The sequence below is a fragment of the Parasteatoda tepidariorum genome, chromosome 4, assembly GCF_982258835.1.
Source record: "Parasteatoda tepidariorum strain Cologne lab strain chromosome 4, Ptep-v5.0, whole genome shotgun sequence".
NCBI classification, from domain to species: domain Eukaryota; kingdom Metazoa; phylum Arthropoda; class Arachnida; order Araneae; family Theridiidae; genus Parasteatoda; species Parasteatoda tepidariorum.
The window spans coordinates 49,670,446-49,689,656 of NC_141758.1; the positions used below are offsets into that span (position 1 = coordinate 49,670,446).

The 19,211-nt window shown below is 28.1% G+C and overlaps 2 protein-coding genes across 7 annotated transcripts in view; both read left to right on the top strand.

The window, feature by feature from the left end:
- Positions 1-11,764: 11,764 nt before the first annotated feature.
- Positions 11,765-13,906, top strand: LOC107448203 (outer dynein arm-docking complex subunit 2). Its single transcript, XM_016063317.3, has one exon. It carries the CDS (start codon positions 11,859-11,861, stop codon positions 13,860-13,862), a length of 2,004 nt encoding a protein of 667 aa, XP_015918803.1. The 5' UTR covers positions 11,765-11,858; the 3' UTR covers positions 13,863-13,906.
- A 2,608-nt stretch (positions 13,907-16,514) lies between these two features.
- LOC107448205 (uncharacterized) overlaps positions 16,515-19,211 on the top strand; it is a 53,438-nt gene continuing 50,741 nt past the window's right edge. For 3 of the 6 annotated variants that reach the window (XM_016063318.4, XM_016063320.4, XM_016063319.4), the window contains exon 1: positions 16,515-16,909. The gene's annotated coding sequence lies outside the window, so the exon portion shown is untranslated. Of the gene's footprint in view, positions 16,910-18,213; positions 18,296-18,997; positions 19,018-19,211 lie in introns of those variants that run through there. The other 3 variants (XM_043054450.3, XM_043054451.3, XM_043054452.3) reach the window with 3 other exon arrangements.

Here is a 19,211-nt window from a genome sequence, read left to right on the forward strand (position 1 = left end):
CAGCTAAGTGAAAAAACTACTAAACAATGTCTTTCGCATATTACTAGATCTCTCTAACTGAAAAGTTTATATAGGAATCTATAAATTTCATATTCATAGTGTACCACATAGTTGTTGCTAATAGTTGTTATAATGTAAGCATTTAACAAGGCCATTTGTTAACGAATTTTAGAAACAATTAAGATTCTTGTCTAGCATAAATAACTTTTTCCATTAAGCAAAATGTTCATCGCTATCTCTTATGATCATTTTTTTAACATTTTTTTAACAGTTGTTAATTTATGTTGCTAGATTTTGCTATAACTGTAGCAATGTACCAGGACCAGTCATGCAAACTGATATCACTTTCGAAATCATATTCAAAGATTAGAAGTATCTTATATTGGTAATAAATGAAGAATGGTTTTACTTAACATCAAGTGAAAGTTTTTGTTTGCAATTTGTTTGTTTTTTTCACATTCACAGCAATAAAACATTTACATTCAGCCAGATATAATAATTCCCCCTATGACAGAAAAAAATTAAATGCATATTTGACTGGATAACATTAAACATAAATACTTGATGCTACTCAGAAACGACTGTTCTATCTTTTATTATTTATTGACTCTACGATTAGAATAATATCTTTTATATGCTTTTAAATCTCAAACAAATTTCTAATCTGAGAATATCCTTGACATAACATACATTCATTTTTTTGGTAATATTAGTTTTGTTAACATTATAATAACTACACAAAGTACCGAAGATGTTTTCTGCATTAAAAGGCGTTTTTATTTCTTCTAAATAAATAATTATTATATCTGTCCTATTACGTCATTATATATGGCTGCATGTTTTGTAGGGTGTTACAATCCATGCTATGTAAGAAAATAAAAAAATGAAATTTTAAAGCATGCAATTTTAAGTTAGATAACTTATATTAATGATAAAATCAAATAATTATATTGCTTTATAAAGAAATAAAATTCTCTTTAAAATACGAACTGAATAAATAACTCGATCGCAAAGCAGATATTAAAAAATTCCAAAATGACAATTTAATAAATACTTCGTGTAACAAGCTTATAAAAGAAGTAGCTCAAAGTTGAAGAAATTTCTCAATCAATCGTAGTATTTTGCGGAAAAAATAACATTATTATTTTCATTTACATTTAAAGCAAATACCTGCCTTTCTTAGCAAAATATGATATCTTGAACTGAACAGAGGATCGAGTTGGATACTTTCTTTATGAACAAACAATTGATATAGTATTTATCACCTGAAGAAAAGAACACTTGTATTTGACAGCCATTCTTTTACTGTGTATCTATCATTTATTACAAGCTGCATTGTGAGCTTGCGTTAAGCAAAAATAATATCGTATACATAGATTGAGATAGTACATCATGAGATAATTGTTTATATAGAAAATGTGTATATCTATATAATTTAAATCAACAATTCATGAAAAATATCACGTTATTAAGTTCATTTCAACCCATATTTCATTGTTATAATTTAATCCATAATCCATTCTCTAACATTAATCTCTCTCTTTATATTTATATATATATATATATATATATATATATATATATATATATATATATATATATATATATATATATATATATATATATATATATATATATATATATATATATATATATATATATATATATATATATATATATATATATATATATATATATATATATATATATATATATATATATATATATATATATACATATATATATAATATATATATAATATATATATATATATATATATATATATATATATATATATATATATATATATATATATATATATATATATATATATATATATATATATATATATATATATATATATTTATTTATATTCAGATTCAGCGCCTGAATTAGAAGAAATCAAGAGTCCCTTTCACCCTCTCTGCCTGAAATAAGTAATTTTTTATTACCGCCTAAGCCTATTAAGTTTCAATCAAGTTCACGATTGATAGATTAGAAACAATGCTAAAAAAATACAATTTTACATACTTTTGGAAAAACATACTATTCAATCATTATTCATTACTATTTTAAAACTATATTACAATTTTACAAAGGAGTTTTTTACTAAATATTTTATTTTTTATGCGTAAATTTCGAAAGTATACATGATCGATTAAGACAAAAACTGTCCAAAATTTCTATTGGTGATATCTTTCTCTGTCAAACAGATGTAAAAACTATATCTCCAAGGCATCAATTTATGAAAACGAACAAATGTAATATATATTTCTTTCCTCGCTTTCATTTTTGTTCCTAATGATTGATGGCATTCTTTTTGTGTCTCTAATGGGAACACTTTTCCTTCTAAAAATATGTGCAGATTCCAGATTCTTTTCTCGATTGATTGTTTTTCTATTGACCAGTTTTCGCGATAGAGATAGATAAACCTAAAAAGAAGATTTGGAATAGGAAATTGTTAAGAATTGGTAATTGTGAAAAATAAGAAATTGTTAAAAATAAGAGATTGATAAAAAAAAAAGTGTTTTTAATAAAAGAGTTTTAAAAATAGGATATTGTTAAAAATAATTGATAGTTAAAAATAAGAGATAGATAAAAACAGGAAATTGATCCCAATAGGAAATTGATAAAAAATAGGAAATTGTTAAACGAGGGACTGTTAAAAACATGTATTTTTAAATGTTAAAATTAAGAACGTTTATTTTCAGAAAAATCAGTTCAAGGTTTAACCGTAATATCCGATTAATATCGGTATTTGAACAAAGAATTACGACTTGTACTGAGCAACTTGTTATAGAATAATGGACTTGTGCTTATGTATATCAAGATTCATCCTTGTATGCTTACGTATATCAAAGTTCAGTAAAAGAGTTGGTATAAAATACCGTCATACCGTCATTCATAGATAAGCAAATCATGAGTCACCGAGTGTCTAAGAAACTTGACCGATCATTTGAAATCTGAATTAAAGTTAAACGAAACGAGATAAAAATGTAAGGTTTACTGCTTTCTGTTTTTAGTGGAGCGAAAATGCAAATTAGTTCCATTTAACAATACTTTTAAAATCCATTCTTTGATGCAATGTAGTATTATTATTGTTTAAGTTTGTCCTACAAATATGAAAAATTCTATGATTTTTAGAAACATGGTCTGGAAGTTTTAATAATAATAATTCAATGAAGACTCGTCCTTTTAAAAACAAAATTGATCCGAAAAAGTGGCACTAATAATTGGAAAATATTTTAAAAGAGATTAGAAAAATGTTATTTTGTCTAGTTGTTATTTAACTAATTTTTAGCTTAAGGCAGTGTTTCCAGAATGGTGCTCCGGGGAACCCTTGGGTTCCGTGGGGAGGTCCGAGAGTTAGGACGAGATTAGCAGTTACGAAACCCTGTAATAAAATTTATTTCGAATTAATTCAGTTATTAGATAATGATCTGATAACTATTCTCAGCGCTTATTTTCGTCTTTTTTCATTTTTATTTAAACGAAAACCGCATTTCAACTCATTCATTTTCAGGTGATTATGATACAATAATAATACAATATGATACAATAAAATCAAGTTATGTATTAGACTAGATGCCAAATTAGGCTTATAAGTTTTTTCACCTCTCTGAGATAACTCCTAATTTTAAGACTAGTACTGGTGAAACTGCACGTGGAATTAAATTTCATTCTTCATTCATTCATTAAATATTTTCAAAATAATTAATAAAATGGTAATTTTTTAAATATTTTCAAAATAAAAAAATTTAATATTTTTTGCAATTGCTATTGAAATTTCTCAGTTTCGGAGTTTCGAAACTTAAAAATTCTGATCTGAAAACTGATTCCGAATTAATGAAAGACATTAGATCATTTAGGATTCCGTAGCCGAAAGAAATTAAGAACCGCTGCTTTAAGTTATCCAAAAAGGGTAAAAATTGTTTATTTCAAAAAAAAATTCGATATTCGATTTTTTTTTTCTTTTTTTTCGTTACTTTTACTATTATCCATAAACTTTAGCTCATTAGCTTTCTTAAACCCTTTAAAAAAATTTAAAATCTAAATTACAGTCTTTATTATTATTATTATTTATTTGTTTTCGAATGATAACTGACAAAACCGAAACTCACTAAAACGAAACTTTTTGTTTTGCTTTAAGTATTCGAATCCTTATTTATTTGAATACATTTTATTTTTAAGTCAGATGAAATTAATTTTCCGAAATTAATTTTCGAATAGTTAGTTTTTTTAGTAGTCAGAATTTTCTTACATTTTAGAACTTTCTTACAATTTAAATGCATTTTCTAAGGAACGTTGATTTTGGGAAAATTTCTGTACCCAAACACAAATTACAAAAGAAGCTATTTATAGAATTCTTAGAAATTTCAAATGCAGATTTTATATAATGTTAGCGATGATTTGAACTAATAGCTAAGGTCTAAGGTCTTATTTTAATCAAGCTTTACGAAAGAATATTTTGAATTTTTCTTTAAAAATTCGATTCTTAAACAATGTATTTAGTTTTATTTCATTGCTTTTCGAAAACTTTTTGGATTTTAGTTCAAAACACAGGTAACCACATTATTAATCCAGAAAAAAAAAAAAAATTTGAAATTTATGTATTACAATTTGCAGTTGAGGTGTTTGGTCATGATTTGCAGTTTTCAAACTTAAATTTGCCCGTGTTTGAAAAATATTTAATAAACTTTACTTTAAATTTATAAATTTTGCTCCTCTGCTTACCTAACATAAAATTAAAGTTTTAATTGAATCTTCTTTTTTTTTTTATTTTTTATCGAAGCCAATCTAACACCTTAACATTTTACAGTTTGTTTGCTTGTTTGTTTGTTCGTTTACGTTCTAAAGTTTTTTTTAAATGATTTCATTTTTTTTTTCTTCAAATGTTGATTAAAGTAGAAAAGCAAAACTCCAGCTATGAGGGGGTTGGAAAGAACGAATGATTAATAATTGACACCTTCTTTTAAGCCTGAAATAATCTGAAAAATACATACTTTGCAAAGGAAATTTTTTCCTTTCTTTTTTTTTTTTTTGCATATTTCTGCTAATTGTGGAAAAAAAACACTAAAATTACAGCTTCAAGATACAGAAACTCTGATGTCCTCAGACGAAATATTAAAAGAGGTAAAGAAAAAATCTTTAATTTAAGGGAGTTGTTAAAAGAAATAGCAAATTTATTCATTTTATAAAAAATGCGTGCAAGTAATTTATATATTAAAATATTAATGTTTTTTTTTTGTTTCGTTTTTACTTTTTTTTTAAGAGAACATTTATATACCAAGTAAAATAAAATTTTATAACACAAAAATAGACACTGTACCTTTTATTACCCATTGGCAAAATGGGTCTTGGTTTTGATTTCGTGGCGTACTCACTTTTCAACTACTTTTTTTTTAAGAGAACATTTATATACCAAGTAAAATAAAATTTTATAACACAAAAATAGACACTGTACCTTTTATTACCCATTGGCAAAATGGGTCTTGGTTTTGATTTCGTGGCGTACTCACTTTTCAACTACTTTTTTTTTAAGAGAACATTTATATACCAAGTAAAATAAAATTTTATAACACAAAAATAGACACTGTACCTTTTATTACCCATTGGCAAAATGGGTCTTGGTTTTGATTTCGTGGCGTACTCACTTTTCAACTACTTTTTTTTTAAGAGAACATTTATATACCAAGTAAAATAAAATTTTATAACACAAAAATAGACACTGTACCTTTTATTACCCATTGGCAAAATGGGTCTTGGTTTTGATTTCGTGGCGTACTCACTTTTCAACTACTTTTTTTTTAAGAGAACATTTATATACCAAGTAAAATAAAATTTTATAACACAAAAATAGACACTGTACCTTTTATTACCCATTGGCAAAATGGGTCTTGGTTTTGATTTCGTGGCGTACTCACTTTTCAACTACTTTTTTTTTAAGAGAACATTTATATACCAAGTAAAATAAAATTTTATAACACAAAAATAGACACTGTACCTTTTATTACCCATTGGCAAAATGGGTCTTGGTTTTGATTTCGTGGCGTACTCACTTTTCAACTACTTTTTTTTTAAGAGAACATTTATATACCAAGTAAAATAAAATTTTATAACACAAAAATAGACACTGTACCTTTTATTACCCATTGGCAAAATGGGTCTTGGTTTTGATTTCGTGGCGTACTCACTTTTCAACTACTTTTTTTTTAAGAGAACATTTATATACCAAGTAAAATAAAATTTTATAACACAAAAATAGACACTGTACCTTTTATTACCCATTGGCAAAATGGGTCTTGGTTTTGATTTCGTGGCGTACTCACTTTTCAACTACTTTTTTTTTAAGAGAACATTTATATACCAAGTAAAATAAAATTTTATAACACAAAAATAGACACTGTACCTTTTATTACCCATTGGCAAAATGGGTCTTGGTTTTGATTTCGTGGCGTACTCACTTTTCAACTACTTTTTTTTTAAGAGAACATTTATATACCAAGTAAAATAAAATTTTATAACACAAAAATAGACACTGTACCTTTTATTACCCATTGGCAAAATGGGTCTTGGTTTTGATTTCGTGGCGTACTCACTTTTCAACTACTTTTTTTTTAAGAGAACATTTATATACCAAGTAAAATAAAATTTTATAACACAAAAATAGACACTGTACCTTTTATTACCCATTGGCAAAATGGGTCTTGGTTTTGATTTCGTGGCGTACTCACTTTTCAACTACTTTTTTTTTAAGAGAACATTTATATACCAAGTAAAATAAAATTTTATAACACAAAAATAGACACTGTACCTTTTATTACCCATTGGCAAAATGGGTCTTGGTTTTGATTTCGTGGCGTACTCACTTTTCAACTACTTTTTTTTTAAGAGAACATTTATATACCAAGTAAAATAAAATTTTATAACACAAAAATAGACACTGTACCTTTTATTACCCATTGGCAAAATGGGTCTTGGTTTTGATTTCGTGGCGTACTCACTTTTCAACTACTTTTTTTTTAAGAGAACATTTATATACCAAGTAAAATAAAATTTTATAACACAAAAATAGACACTGTACCTTTTATTACCCATTGGCAAAATGGGTCTTGGTTTTGATTTCGTGGCGTACTCACTTTTCAACTACTTTTTTTTTAAGAGAACATTTATATACCAAGTAAAATAAAATTTTATAACACAAAAATAGACACTGTACCTTTTATTACCCATTGGCAAAATGGGTCTTGGTTTTGATTTCGTGGCGTACTCACTTTTCAACTACTTTTTTTTAAGAGAACATTTATATACCAAGTAAAATAAAATTTTATAACACAAAAATAGACTCTGTACCTTTTATTACCCATTGGCAAAATGGGTCTTGGTTTTGATTTCGTGGCGTACTCACTTTTCAACTACTTTTTTTTTAAGAGAACATTTATATACCAAGTAAAATAAAATTTTATAACACAAAAATAGACACTGAACCTTTTATTACCCATTGGCAAAATGGGTCTTGGTTTTGATTTCGTGGCGTACTCACTTTTCAACTACTTTTTTTTAAGAGAACATTTATATACCAAGTAAAATAAAATTTTATAACACAAAAATAGACACTGAACCTTTTATTACCCATTGGCAAAATGGGTCTTGGTTTTGATTTCGTGGCGTACTCACTTTTCAACTACTTTTTTTTTAAGAGAACATTTATATACCAAGTAAAATAAAATTTTATAACACAAAAATAGACACTGTACCTTTTATTACCCATTGGCAAAATGGGTCTTGGTTTTGATTTCGTGGCGTAGTCACTTTTCAACTACAATAAGCTAGAGTAATGGTAAGCAGTGCTATGTCAACCGCTTCTGTTTGATAATGTTTTTAGAATTCTTTTTTTCTCTTTTAATTTTGCTATGCATTAAGTTGGAGAATTTATTTTTGAGACATGGGACCAGAGAGATCCCATAAATACTTCTTGAGTTGTGAATAAAAGAGAATTTCATCATTTGAACGATATTTTTGTTTTTATTGTTTTAATTAGGAATCAGAAATTCTAACCTACAGTTCAAACTGAATCGTTCAAACTGGATTCCCTATTCATGTAAAATTGAAGAAAAACCTAGCTTTTAAATCATATCGTGAATCCGAAACGGGTGTATGATGCAGCTGACAATCACCATCAAACACCATTGTACCAATCCGAGAATGTTAATATTGATCTCGATTGGCTGTTCAATGTCTTCTATTCAGTTATCAAAAGAATTTACACAGATTGTGTCTGAGTTGCATTTAAATATGTGTTCGAAATTGTGTACCGAACAGTTCAGGATTAACAGTTAAAGATTTCCAAGATGAAAACACAATAAAATTTCCTTTCCGTAAAAGAAATTAGAGGACAACTATTTTGCCAATGGGTTACTCGTGATTGCCTTGCGGCGATCACAATTTTCTTCATTTTGTAGTGAATCGTATTTTTATTTTTATTCATCTATTGATTTATTTATTTTATTTTATTGTAATTTGTATTTTATAATTTTTAATTTTTTAAATTTTCTTAATTATTTTTAATTTTGAAATTTTTATTTTTATTCTTAAAATAAAATTTAAAATTAAAATAATTTTATTTTAATGTTACTTTTTATTATAAATTTTTTTTTTTTTTTGATATTTTCTAATCTGCAAACACACATATTCTTAGGATTTACATGAAATACTAAGATAAATTTTAGTGCTGCCCTCTAATGTAAAATTTTAAAATCATATTTCTCATTATTTCTATAATATGAACAAAATGAAACACAATATTAACATTTCATATATTATAAACTATATGAAATAAATTTGCAAAACAATTACTTAAGATTAAGGATGTATGCAAGATAAGCAATGTCATGAAAATATTAATTTAACCCCGAATAATTTTGAAAAATATTACCATCAATCAACTGGAAAACCCTAAGAAAATATTTGGTGCTGCCCTCTATCATTTGTATTGAGAAACATATTATATCAGTAATTTATGATGAATGCAGTTTAAGTAAAAATTTCCAGAGCACTGGTAGTTTTTCATAACTTTGTTTGATAACGAAAATATATCAGAAAATTTAAAAAGAAATTAATGTAATTTAAAAACAGTATTTTACGTGTAATAAAATAATTTGAAAATAAAATTATAACATAAAATGAAAACTAAATATTAAATAATTTAAATAAAATAAAATTATGCATGCTGGATAAAAAGTTTAAAATTAATAACACTTTTTTTTAAACTTTTTTTTAAATTGTATCGTTTTTATCGAACTCTTAATACTGAACAGACTAAAGGTCGGAACATTTTTTTTTCCTCCATCTTACTCATTCAGATGTATCAAAACATTATCAGAGTTATAATTACTTTATACTTAGTTAAATAACATTTTCTCATCATTTTACTTTTAAGGAGATTGTAGAATCCCCGATATATATATATATATATATATATATATATATATATATATATATATATATATATATATATATACAGTCGAACTCGTTTATAACGAGCACAAAGGGACCGTAACATGTACTCGTTAAATCCGAGTGCTCGTAATAAACGGGTACTTAAGACAGGCGTGCAACCAGAAGAGGGGGGGGGGGCTTGGGAGGTCAAATGATTGAATTTACTTAAAATTTAATTAATACTTACTTACTTTAATTACATTAATTAATTTAATCGCGTTTTTTTTTATTTCGCGCACATTTCTTATCATTTTTAAAAAAAGATAAAGCAGAAAGACTAGAAAGATGAGAAAAAAGATTACAAGACGGAAAAATATTGCTCGCTAAAACCGGGTCTTGCTCGTTAAAAGCGACTTCTGTTCCATAGACTTAACATTGATCCAACCAAATATTCTCGTTTCCCTCGGTAAATCCGAGTTCTCGTTAAATCCGAGCTCGTTATAAACGAGTTCGACTGTATATATATATATATATATATATATATATATATATATATATATATATATATATATATATATATATATATATATATATATATATATATATATATATATGACACTAAATTAAAACGGTGGGTTGACGTTGCTGTGTTGCTGTTTTATAACCGTCTTGAACAACCACCCAAATCTTTGGGGTTACGACTACTAATGTTCAACTCCGTAGCCTTGTAATTTTGAACCCAATACAGAAGACAAGCCTGGATCAAATATCGGAGAAATTTGCCTTCGTGGAGGATTTTTTGATGGAACTAACCATCATTTGCGTTACATGGTGATTAAACCCACGGAAACCTCCCACCTGTTACAATGTCACAACTTAATTTTTGAATTTTGAGTGTTCCAAAAAATACTAACCAAGTATTTTTCTTCATTTTTGCTCTTTGTGTCTTATTCAATGACAAGATGAGAATAATCTCAGAGTTGAGTATAAAAAGACAGCTACCAATGGAAAAACAAGAACTTCTTTTGAGTGAAACCGATCATTTTAGCAATAACGCAGGGCAAGGTGCAAGCCTGGTAGCATAAGGCGCAGCTGCAAGAGGCGCCGAATAATTGGATGGGCGGCGAATTTTGGTAAGGCTAGAATTTTTAAAAAAAAATTAATTTTTCTCTCCCTTCTAAAAGCTTTAAATTTTCGCTTCCTTGTAGAAAAATAAAAGTTAAAGTCAACTTATTTTCCTTAAGTAATTTGTTGATATCTTCCTAATACTCTGGCAAGAAATAACTTTGTGAACTGCATTGTCTCATCTCTTTTTCCCAGTTCAGATGACATCCCGCCCTGATACTTTTTCAATCTACTGGTGTAGATGGCGCTCACTCATAGAAACTAAAGTCTATTGCGTTTCTTTTAGAGTTTCGTAAAAAATAAAAATAAATAAAAGAAAAAAAGAGAGAGAGAGAGACCATTGTAAGGTAGGAGACGCGTTGACTTACTTTTACTGGGTTCAGCATTGGTCTATTCACAAATTCACAAAAAACATTTGACACTAAATTTCTGGCAAAATCAAATAGGCAAAGGGTGGGTTCTAATTTGTTGGGAAAATTAACAAATCGCTTTATAAGAAAAAGGGAAAAACCGAAAACCCTTAAATTTCCTGCTGCACCTTTCTTTGAAAGAAATTTCTATTAGTTTTTCAAATTCTGAAAGTACAAAATCAATTACAAGTTCAAGTTACTCTTTGCTTCATCTGAAGAGTAAATTCAAAATGTATCAGATAAAATTTATTATCCTTCCATTAAATAATAGTTTTATAAATGTTCACTTTTTCGAGTTAATTATTTAATTAAAAGTTTTATAATCATTTTGTTTCACTTTATTTTATCAATTTCATTAAAATACTTAAATTTCAGTTAAAAAGAAAATAAACGCCTGCTTAGACATCCTTATTGTCTTCAAAAACGTGAGTATAGATACCAAGCTTGTTGTCTTGTTGTTACGAGACTCTATCAGAAAGTAAAATAATCTGTCGTTCTCTACTTCTCTAAATAATAAATCTGACTAAATAATAAAACTTTTAGTAAAAAAGAACAACATTTTATTTACATAATAATTTTCAGACGATTATTTCTTATTCCACAAAAAGGAAAACGTTGCCATGGCAAATCGGCAGTTTTAAAAGAAATCAAAAGTTAGCTTTTAGCTTACATAAAAAGTAATTAACAACTTTTAACACTTGTAGCTACTTTGTGAATTAAAATGTTAAGAAGCTATCAAAAGCAAGCTGTTACTTAGATTAAGAACCGTTTGTAACACCAGCAAACAGATGTGACAAAATAAATTCAATTTGAGTTTTAAAAAATGCTTTCAAATAAAATTGAGTAAAATTATTCTGAAAGGAGAAAAACTCTATTAAGTATAATATGTTCCCACGCTATCGACACATAACACCATTGATTAGAAAAGTAAAATCAGGTCAAGCGAAAAACATCACCGTTGAAACGGAAGAATGCAGTAGTGCTGAATCTGATGACTTAGAAGACATTTATAAACGGAAGCCAAATTTTGAACATTATTCTTACCCAGATGATTATTGGAAATTTAAAAAGTCCGTAAAATATCTAAGTTATGGACGACCTATAATAAGTGCTTTAGCTTTGATTACTGCGTATGATTGTGATTTTCAGGATCCAATTATGTTAAAAGCACTTCAAGAACACAGGATTTTGGAAACTCTTTTGAATTTTTTGAAAAGTGACGAAAAAAGAATTCAAGCAATATCTCTAAAGTTCCTAAAGAAACTTGCTAAAATCCGAGTTTTGCGCCATAAAATTGTCTATCTTAGAGGAATAGAAGCTTTGGTATTGCTTTTAGAAGAACCTCAAATTGATCTTAAGCAAGAAGCTGCTGCAGTTATAACAGCTATTGCTGATTTTCATAAAGCTTGGCAAGCAGTACGTGTCTCTGGTGGTATACCATTGCTCGTAAATATGATATACTTGCCGAATCGACTTCTTCAAGACCAGCCAGAGTCTATGAGCCAACAACAAAAAGATGTTTTAAAAGCAGCAGAAAATGCAGCAGAAGCTTTGTTTACAATCTGCAAATGCCGCAGAAATCAAATGGAGTTTTTAAATAGCGGAGCTTTAAGGGGCTGCAAAAATATACTAAAAACGCCACACGTTCGGCTATGTACTTTAGTTCTGCAAATAATTATTCGGTGCTCCCATCAAAAAATCGTTCGTTTAGTCGTAAAAAATTTGAGAATGATAGAAAATTTCAGAATCCATTTTTATAGCGAGGATCAAAGTTTAATGCAGGCAGCTGCGCGTGCTGCATTTTCTTGCGCCGAAGGAGATGAATCTAGAGCATTTTTTGGGAAAGCAGGCTTTGTTGACAAGTTATTCGAAATAATGCAAACTTCTGCCTTCCATTCGAATTATGAACTCATGGCATCCATTTCATGTGCATTGTGGAGATGTTCGGAAAATGAATCCAATTTAAAAAGAATTCAAGCTCTGAACGCTGGTCCTTTGATGATACAGCTTCTGAATTCTCAACCAAAACATGTTCAAGAATATTTAACAGCGTGCCTAGGTTGTTGTCTTACAAACCCACAAATCAGAACGGTGATCAGGAAAAACAATGGTATTGAAACGTTGATAGGACTTTTACATACAACGCACCCGCCGTTAATCATGCATCTAAATAAAGCATTAGCAATTGCTTCTGATGATAACGATTGCTTGCAAATAATGGAAAAACACGATGCCCTGCGTTTAATATGGTCGCATCTAAAGAATGAAAATCCATCAGTTGTGTCCAATACAGCATGGCAGTTGGCAGCCATAATGAAAAACTTTATTAATTCAGCTGCTTACGTTAGATCTTTGGTTGGCGGTGTACAAGTCTTAATGGAGCGCTTGCGTGGTGAACATAACCGTGTGTCGACGCCAATATGTGCTTTAATTGTGGTTCTTAGTCAAGATCCTGAAAATGTAAGAATTCTAACAGACTATAAAGTTGTGCATTGCCTTTCAGAGTTGACCAATACCACATGCCGCCGTCTAAGATACCATCTATGTATGGCGATTACTGCCGTTTGTCCTTATAAAAACAACAGAAAAGAATTTACTAGAAGAAGAGTTGTATTGCCTTTGATAAGAATTCTAAAAAGTAAGACTCCTGAAGTTGCTGGGGCGGCTACACATGCCCTATATCAATTGGCTCACATTCCTGTGTGCTGTGCCGTGATGTATAATAGTTCTGGTGTGTATGAAATTTTAATGAAGCAATTGAAAAGCGAGAACAGAGACGTTCAGGAATGTGCAGCCGGTATTATACAAAAGATGCGATTGTTTCCCCTTAATCGGGATGGAAATATCCCCACGTGGCTCATAGAAAAACATTCAGATCATTTTTCTTGATAAAATGTCACAAAACTTTATTTCTTGAAGTGCAATAAATTTGCTTTTAAAATTTTTTCTTTCATAGATAATTTCACGGTATAAAATATGACAAATCTTATTTTAAAATTTTATTATATTCCGCAATAATGTAATATTTTATTATATTCCGCATTTATTTAACGCATATAAAATGAATGGTCCCGCAGTGGACTGATCGTTAAGACACGGTTCCCAGCAGATGTCCGAAGTCAAGTATCACTGGCTACGGTCAGTCTGCGGGTGGGTGACCACTTGGATCAGCCTGCGTAGGGACCGAGGGTGTGCGGTATTGGTCCTCGTTAAACTGTTCTACCGTAAAGTGCTCGACTTCGCGTGCAGGTCGTCGGGCTACCGAAGCGGGGGTGCCATCCCCTCTGCAGAGGATCAAAATTGTGATGGCATGTCTTCGGATCATCATCAGGGATGTTACCCAGACCGTCGCCAATAGCCCATTGTGCAGCTCTAGTGTGACGTAAATGAACAACAACAACAACAACAATAAAATGAATGAGTGCATGATTATTAAAATTTGATAATTTTTTGATGAAATTCATTTTAGCATGGTGATTTTTTGCTTCTCGCTTGTATTCTCTAAAACGCAAAAGCTTCTTTCTTTTTTTTTTTTTTTTTTTTTCTTTAAAGAGCTTTTCAGATTTAATAATTTATTATTCATGAAAAAAAATATTAAAAGCTTTCGGATACATTCGAGGACATTTGAGAACGTATGTTAAGACTGGAGAGCATTTTCTGTCCTCGAAGAGTTTGAAAGATTTTGGAAACAACTACTGAAATTCGGGAAGTGTGTCTGGTCACTTTAACTATAGTGCGTCAACCAGCATATAATTTTATTATTTTTCTTCATATACATTTAGTCTATAAGTTTTGTACTGGATTAAATATGCCAAATGGATTAGATATAGCAAAAGCTATTTATTCAATAATTTTGAATTTTCCATTCAGATACTTTTAAACACCAAATTTAACCCAACATTAAACTCACCAGATGAATAAGTGTATCTCACTTTTTAAAAAAATTTATTTCTTAAAAAATCATATCCTGCTTTAAACAGGTAAAATTCATTAAAACAAGATCAATACATTATGATTCTTATTGTTAAGGTCTAATTTTAAACTTATTCTTTTTTGTCAATACTTAAATATTTCTTTATTTACTAAATAATTCACACTTATTGTCAATAATGATTCGTCGCGTTATAGTGACATGTAATATCTTCTTTAAAATTTTGGTGCTTGATAATGGTAGAATAATTAATATCGAAAAAAATATATATTAAAGGTATTAAGACCTGCGTTAGGTATTTATAATATTAATGTATTAGATTAATATTTATATTATCTATTTTATATATAATAGAATTCATAGCATTTTATATATAATATAACAAAATTCAATATTTTATATATATTATTATATAATATCTATGTTATAGAATATCCTGGATGTATAAATATACAGAGTGATCTGTAATTACGCCTTTTAACATATATTTGTCAAGTCCTTGCAAAAAAATGAAGTAACAAAATCTACACAATAAGGTAGAAAACATATATTTAAACTATGGAAAAGCAAAAACGATATCAAAATCTGAAGAATCACTACTGAGAAAAAAAAGCCGAATAAAAAAAACATTTTTCCAGTTTGACTGTATTTTACAATTTGGAATAATCAGAATCATATTTCGAATCCCCCGGGAGAATTTTTTCACTCATCTCTGAAAAGAATATTAAAATATATGATGCCTGGCTTTATAAAAAAAAATAAGATTTATTTACTTATTTGAAATTAATTTAGTAAAATATTTTTCAAATACCAGCTGCAAAATTTACAGTGTGCTGCATTTAAAAAATTTATTGAAATATTCCATAATTCAAGTCGAAAATATATTTATCTATTTATTTTTTCATTAAACCTAAATGCATTGAAATGTTCAATCATTTTCTAACTTTAATCGACAACAACAAAAAATTTTAATTAATTTTACTCTGATTTTTCTTACTAAAAACATTTTTTCAACCATGATTCTTTTAAATTTTTATTCTTTTATGTACCCCTCTTTCATTTCACAAAAACATATAATATTCAATCATCAACAATCTTCACAGGTCGCTTTCTGTGGCGGTAATACCAGACCAGCACCCTCAACTCGCTTAAAATCTGGCAGTGACGTTTTAAAGGTTATTATTGTTATTATTTCAGTTGGATCTCCAGTCTCTTGTTCTGAACTTGCGTCAACCAGTTAAAACTCTGTATTGCAGCATGAATGAAGCTGAGCTAATAATTTTATACTTTTACTTACTTTTAATATTTATATCTGCCTAATAAAATGTCACCTGATCTATTTACAAAACGGGAAACGTTCTATAGGACGCCGCAACTTAAAATCGAAACCTCGTGTATTGAGTTTATGAAATTTTTAAAATAATTTTTTTAACAAGTTCACGCTTCTGCCGATGAAATAGAGGAACAAATAGCAAAATATTGTTAACGCGAAAAATAAGCTCCTTATAATGTCTATGAATCATCGAACTTCAATAAATTAAAATTAGCTTTTATAAGTTGGCAACAGTAAATGAAGAACGATTTTGATTATATATAAATTTATGAACGATATATAATCATCATCGAAGAAATAATCCAGAATATAAAGAAAGATGCCAGTTTTGAACAGATAAATTACCTCGATAATATTTTGACATTTTTATGTTGTTCTATATCAGTTATTTCAATGATTTTTCTAGTTTTAAATTCATTGCATAGCGAAGATTCATTTGAAATATCAAAGTATACACTCTCTACGGAAAATACAATCGAAAATTACAAGCGAAACTACGATTTTTGAAATTTTATTACCTATGTGCATAAAAAGTGGCATCAAGTAATGAAGACGTAAAAAAAATTTACCATATTGAAAATTAGCCATTTTTATTTTCTGGACATAATTTATTACTTTTCTTACCTAACGTTTCACTTATTTACTATATCTAAGGAAGCGTGTTCATTCTAAGTATGTATTTGACAATGACAATCAATATTAATTTTAATACTTGTCGCTCTTCTTTTTAATTGTCTTATGAGAAATATGTTCTATTCTTTTTTTCCCAATTTATTCTTAATTTTTCTGCAATTTTCTAATAAGTTAGCTGTAAAATATAATAAAATAATTTAACTATTTTGAGAGGAATTAAATAATTTATTTCCACTATTATTATTAAAAACTTTAACATTTTAATTTTTTTTTAAAAAAATAATATTTGTAAGTAGTTTCTCTAAACATAAATAACAATTAACCATAATTTTCTTGATTTTTAAATTTTTTTAATTTGTGATAAAAAATAAGTTTCAAGTTAGATTCATGTTCATTTCTTCATTAAAATTTTGATTCTTACCTTCCCACCCTGATTTATCTCTTCCATTAACAATCATTAATATATAAGGTAAGAAAAAATAATCAAAATGCGAAAGTTTACCTCAAAAATTAAATTTGCTAATTTCAAATTTAATCAAATTGAAATTTTGCTTTGGAACAGTTTTACCAAATTTTAACTGAAACATTTCACTGTTTTATTTCATCTCTTATTGAATCTACCTTGATTGATAAAATAAGCACTAAACTTGCAATAAAATCTTTAGCTAATAGATATAATTAAAGTCACTGTTTTTTCTTTTGTGTTCCTAACTTATTTAATTTAAGGAATTAAAAAGCATGAATTTTATTAATTAGCATTGTTTTGTATTTAAATGTTGTTGAAAATCTAAATTTTTATCATAAAAACAAATTGGAAGAGCTACTGAGTAAGTGAGCTCTTACTTAGTTCTCTAGTTACTAATAAGCTCTTACTAGTTCTGTCATTTTTCAGAAATACGAAGTACATATATATATATATATACAATATTTAAAATGTATTAAGGAATTTATTCTTTACTTGCCCTCTGAAAAATTTTTTTTGGATACTCTTGAGGATATTGTTATTACATTTCATACATACAATTATTTAATTATAAAATTTTAATATATCGTAATATTAAACATGCAGTTTAATTTTATACTGAAACATATATTGTTTCATAATAGGCATTGAAAATTAGCGTCATTGACAATTCTCTTTCCTCCCCCAATATAAAAGGGGAAATATTTTTATGTGCGTATTGGCTAACATAAATCATCACTGCCAGTTCTTGTACCTGCAATATTTTAAAAGAAAGAAAAACATGTAGTGGCTTGTCAGCATGAGAGTTGCTTGAAGTTTATCTCATTATATGATTTTATTTTTTTCGCTTTCTACTGTCTGATTTTTGCCAAAACTAGACAACTTTTTTGGCATAGCCGCTGAAATTCTCATATGGAGGCCTTCCCACATGAAGATTGCTTGGGTTGTATTGGCAGTTCAAAGTGAGCAATATTGAGGCATATTAATTTTATTGTTACCCTAAATGCTTTAAAATATGAATATATAAAAATATCAACAAACAGATTTGTGGCCTTTGGCACACATTCTATGAAACACATTTCATACTTATGAGCAATGTCATACTGTAATTCTCACGTTTTAGCATAGTTTGATTTGATTAATTTATAAATAAATGGCATAGTAGACATGCTGTATACCTTCCAAAGACATTTCTTTGACTAAAAATTTAAATATTCTGACGCACAATGAATTTGCATGCCAAAGCATTTCCACCTTGTGTTCTTGTAAATAACAATAATAATATGTCATGTAATGACTAGAATTATGATGAATATATCTTTAAACTATTTCTTTTTATTTATTTATTTTTTTTAGTCAAAATTTGGTTTGCCAGCTAAAAAGTTGCTTGATGTTTGTCTCATTCTGTGATTTAATTATATTTATATTTTTGATTGCTACTGCCTAGTAGTAGCCAAAACTAGGTCCCTTTTTTGGCATCTTTACTGATCTTCTCTGATGAAAGCTTTCCCACAGAAAGATGCTGCTTGGGTTGCATAAACTGGTCAAAATATACAATAATGAGACATAATAGTTTGTTACTCTGTACAGGATGTGTTTTGAAATTGAAAATGGAAAAATGTCAACAAACAGGACTGTGGCATTTGACATACATTTTATGAAACATAATTCTCATTAGTGAGCTGTACGTCATACTGCAATTATTAGATTTTAGCATAGTTTGATTTAATAACTTATAAATTATTGACTTTGCAGGCATTTTTTTAAGTGATAAATTTTAATATTATAATGTAAGTAAAATTTCCACCGCATGTTTCTGTAAATAATAATACCTTGACATATAATTACTAGAATGCTGTTTAACTTCTTTAAACTATT

What these genes read in the sequence shown, in the direction of transcription:
- LOC107448203 (XM_016063317.3), top strand. Translation starts at nt 11,859, where the DNA reads ATGTTCCCACGCTATCGACACATAACACCATTGATTAGAAAAGTAAAA.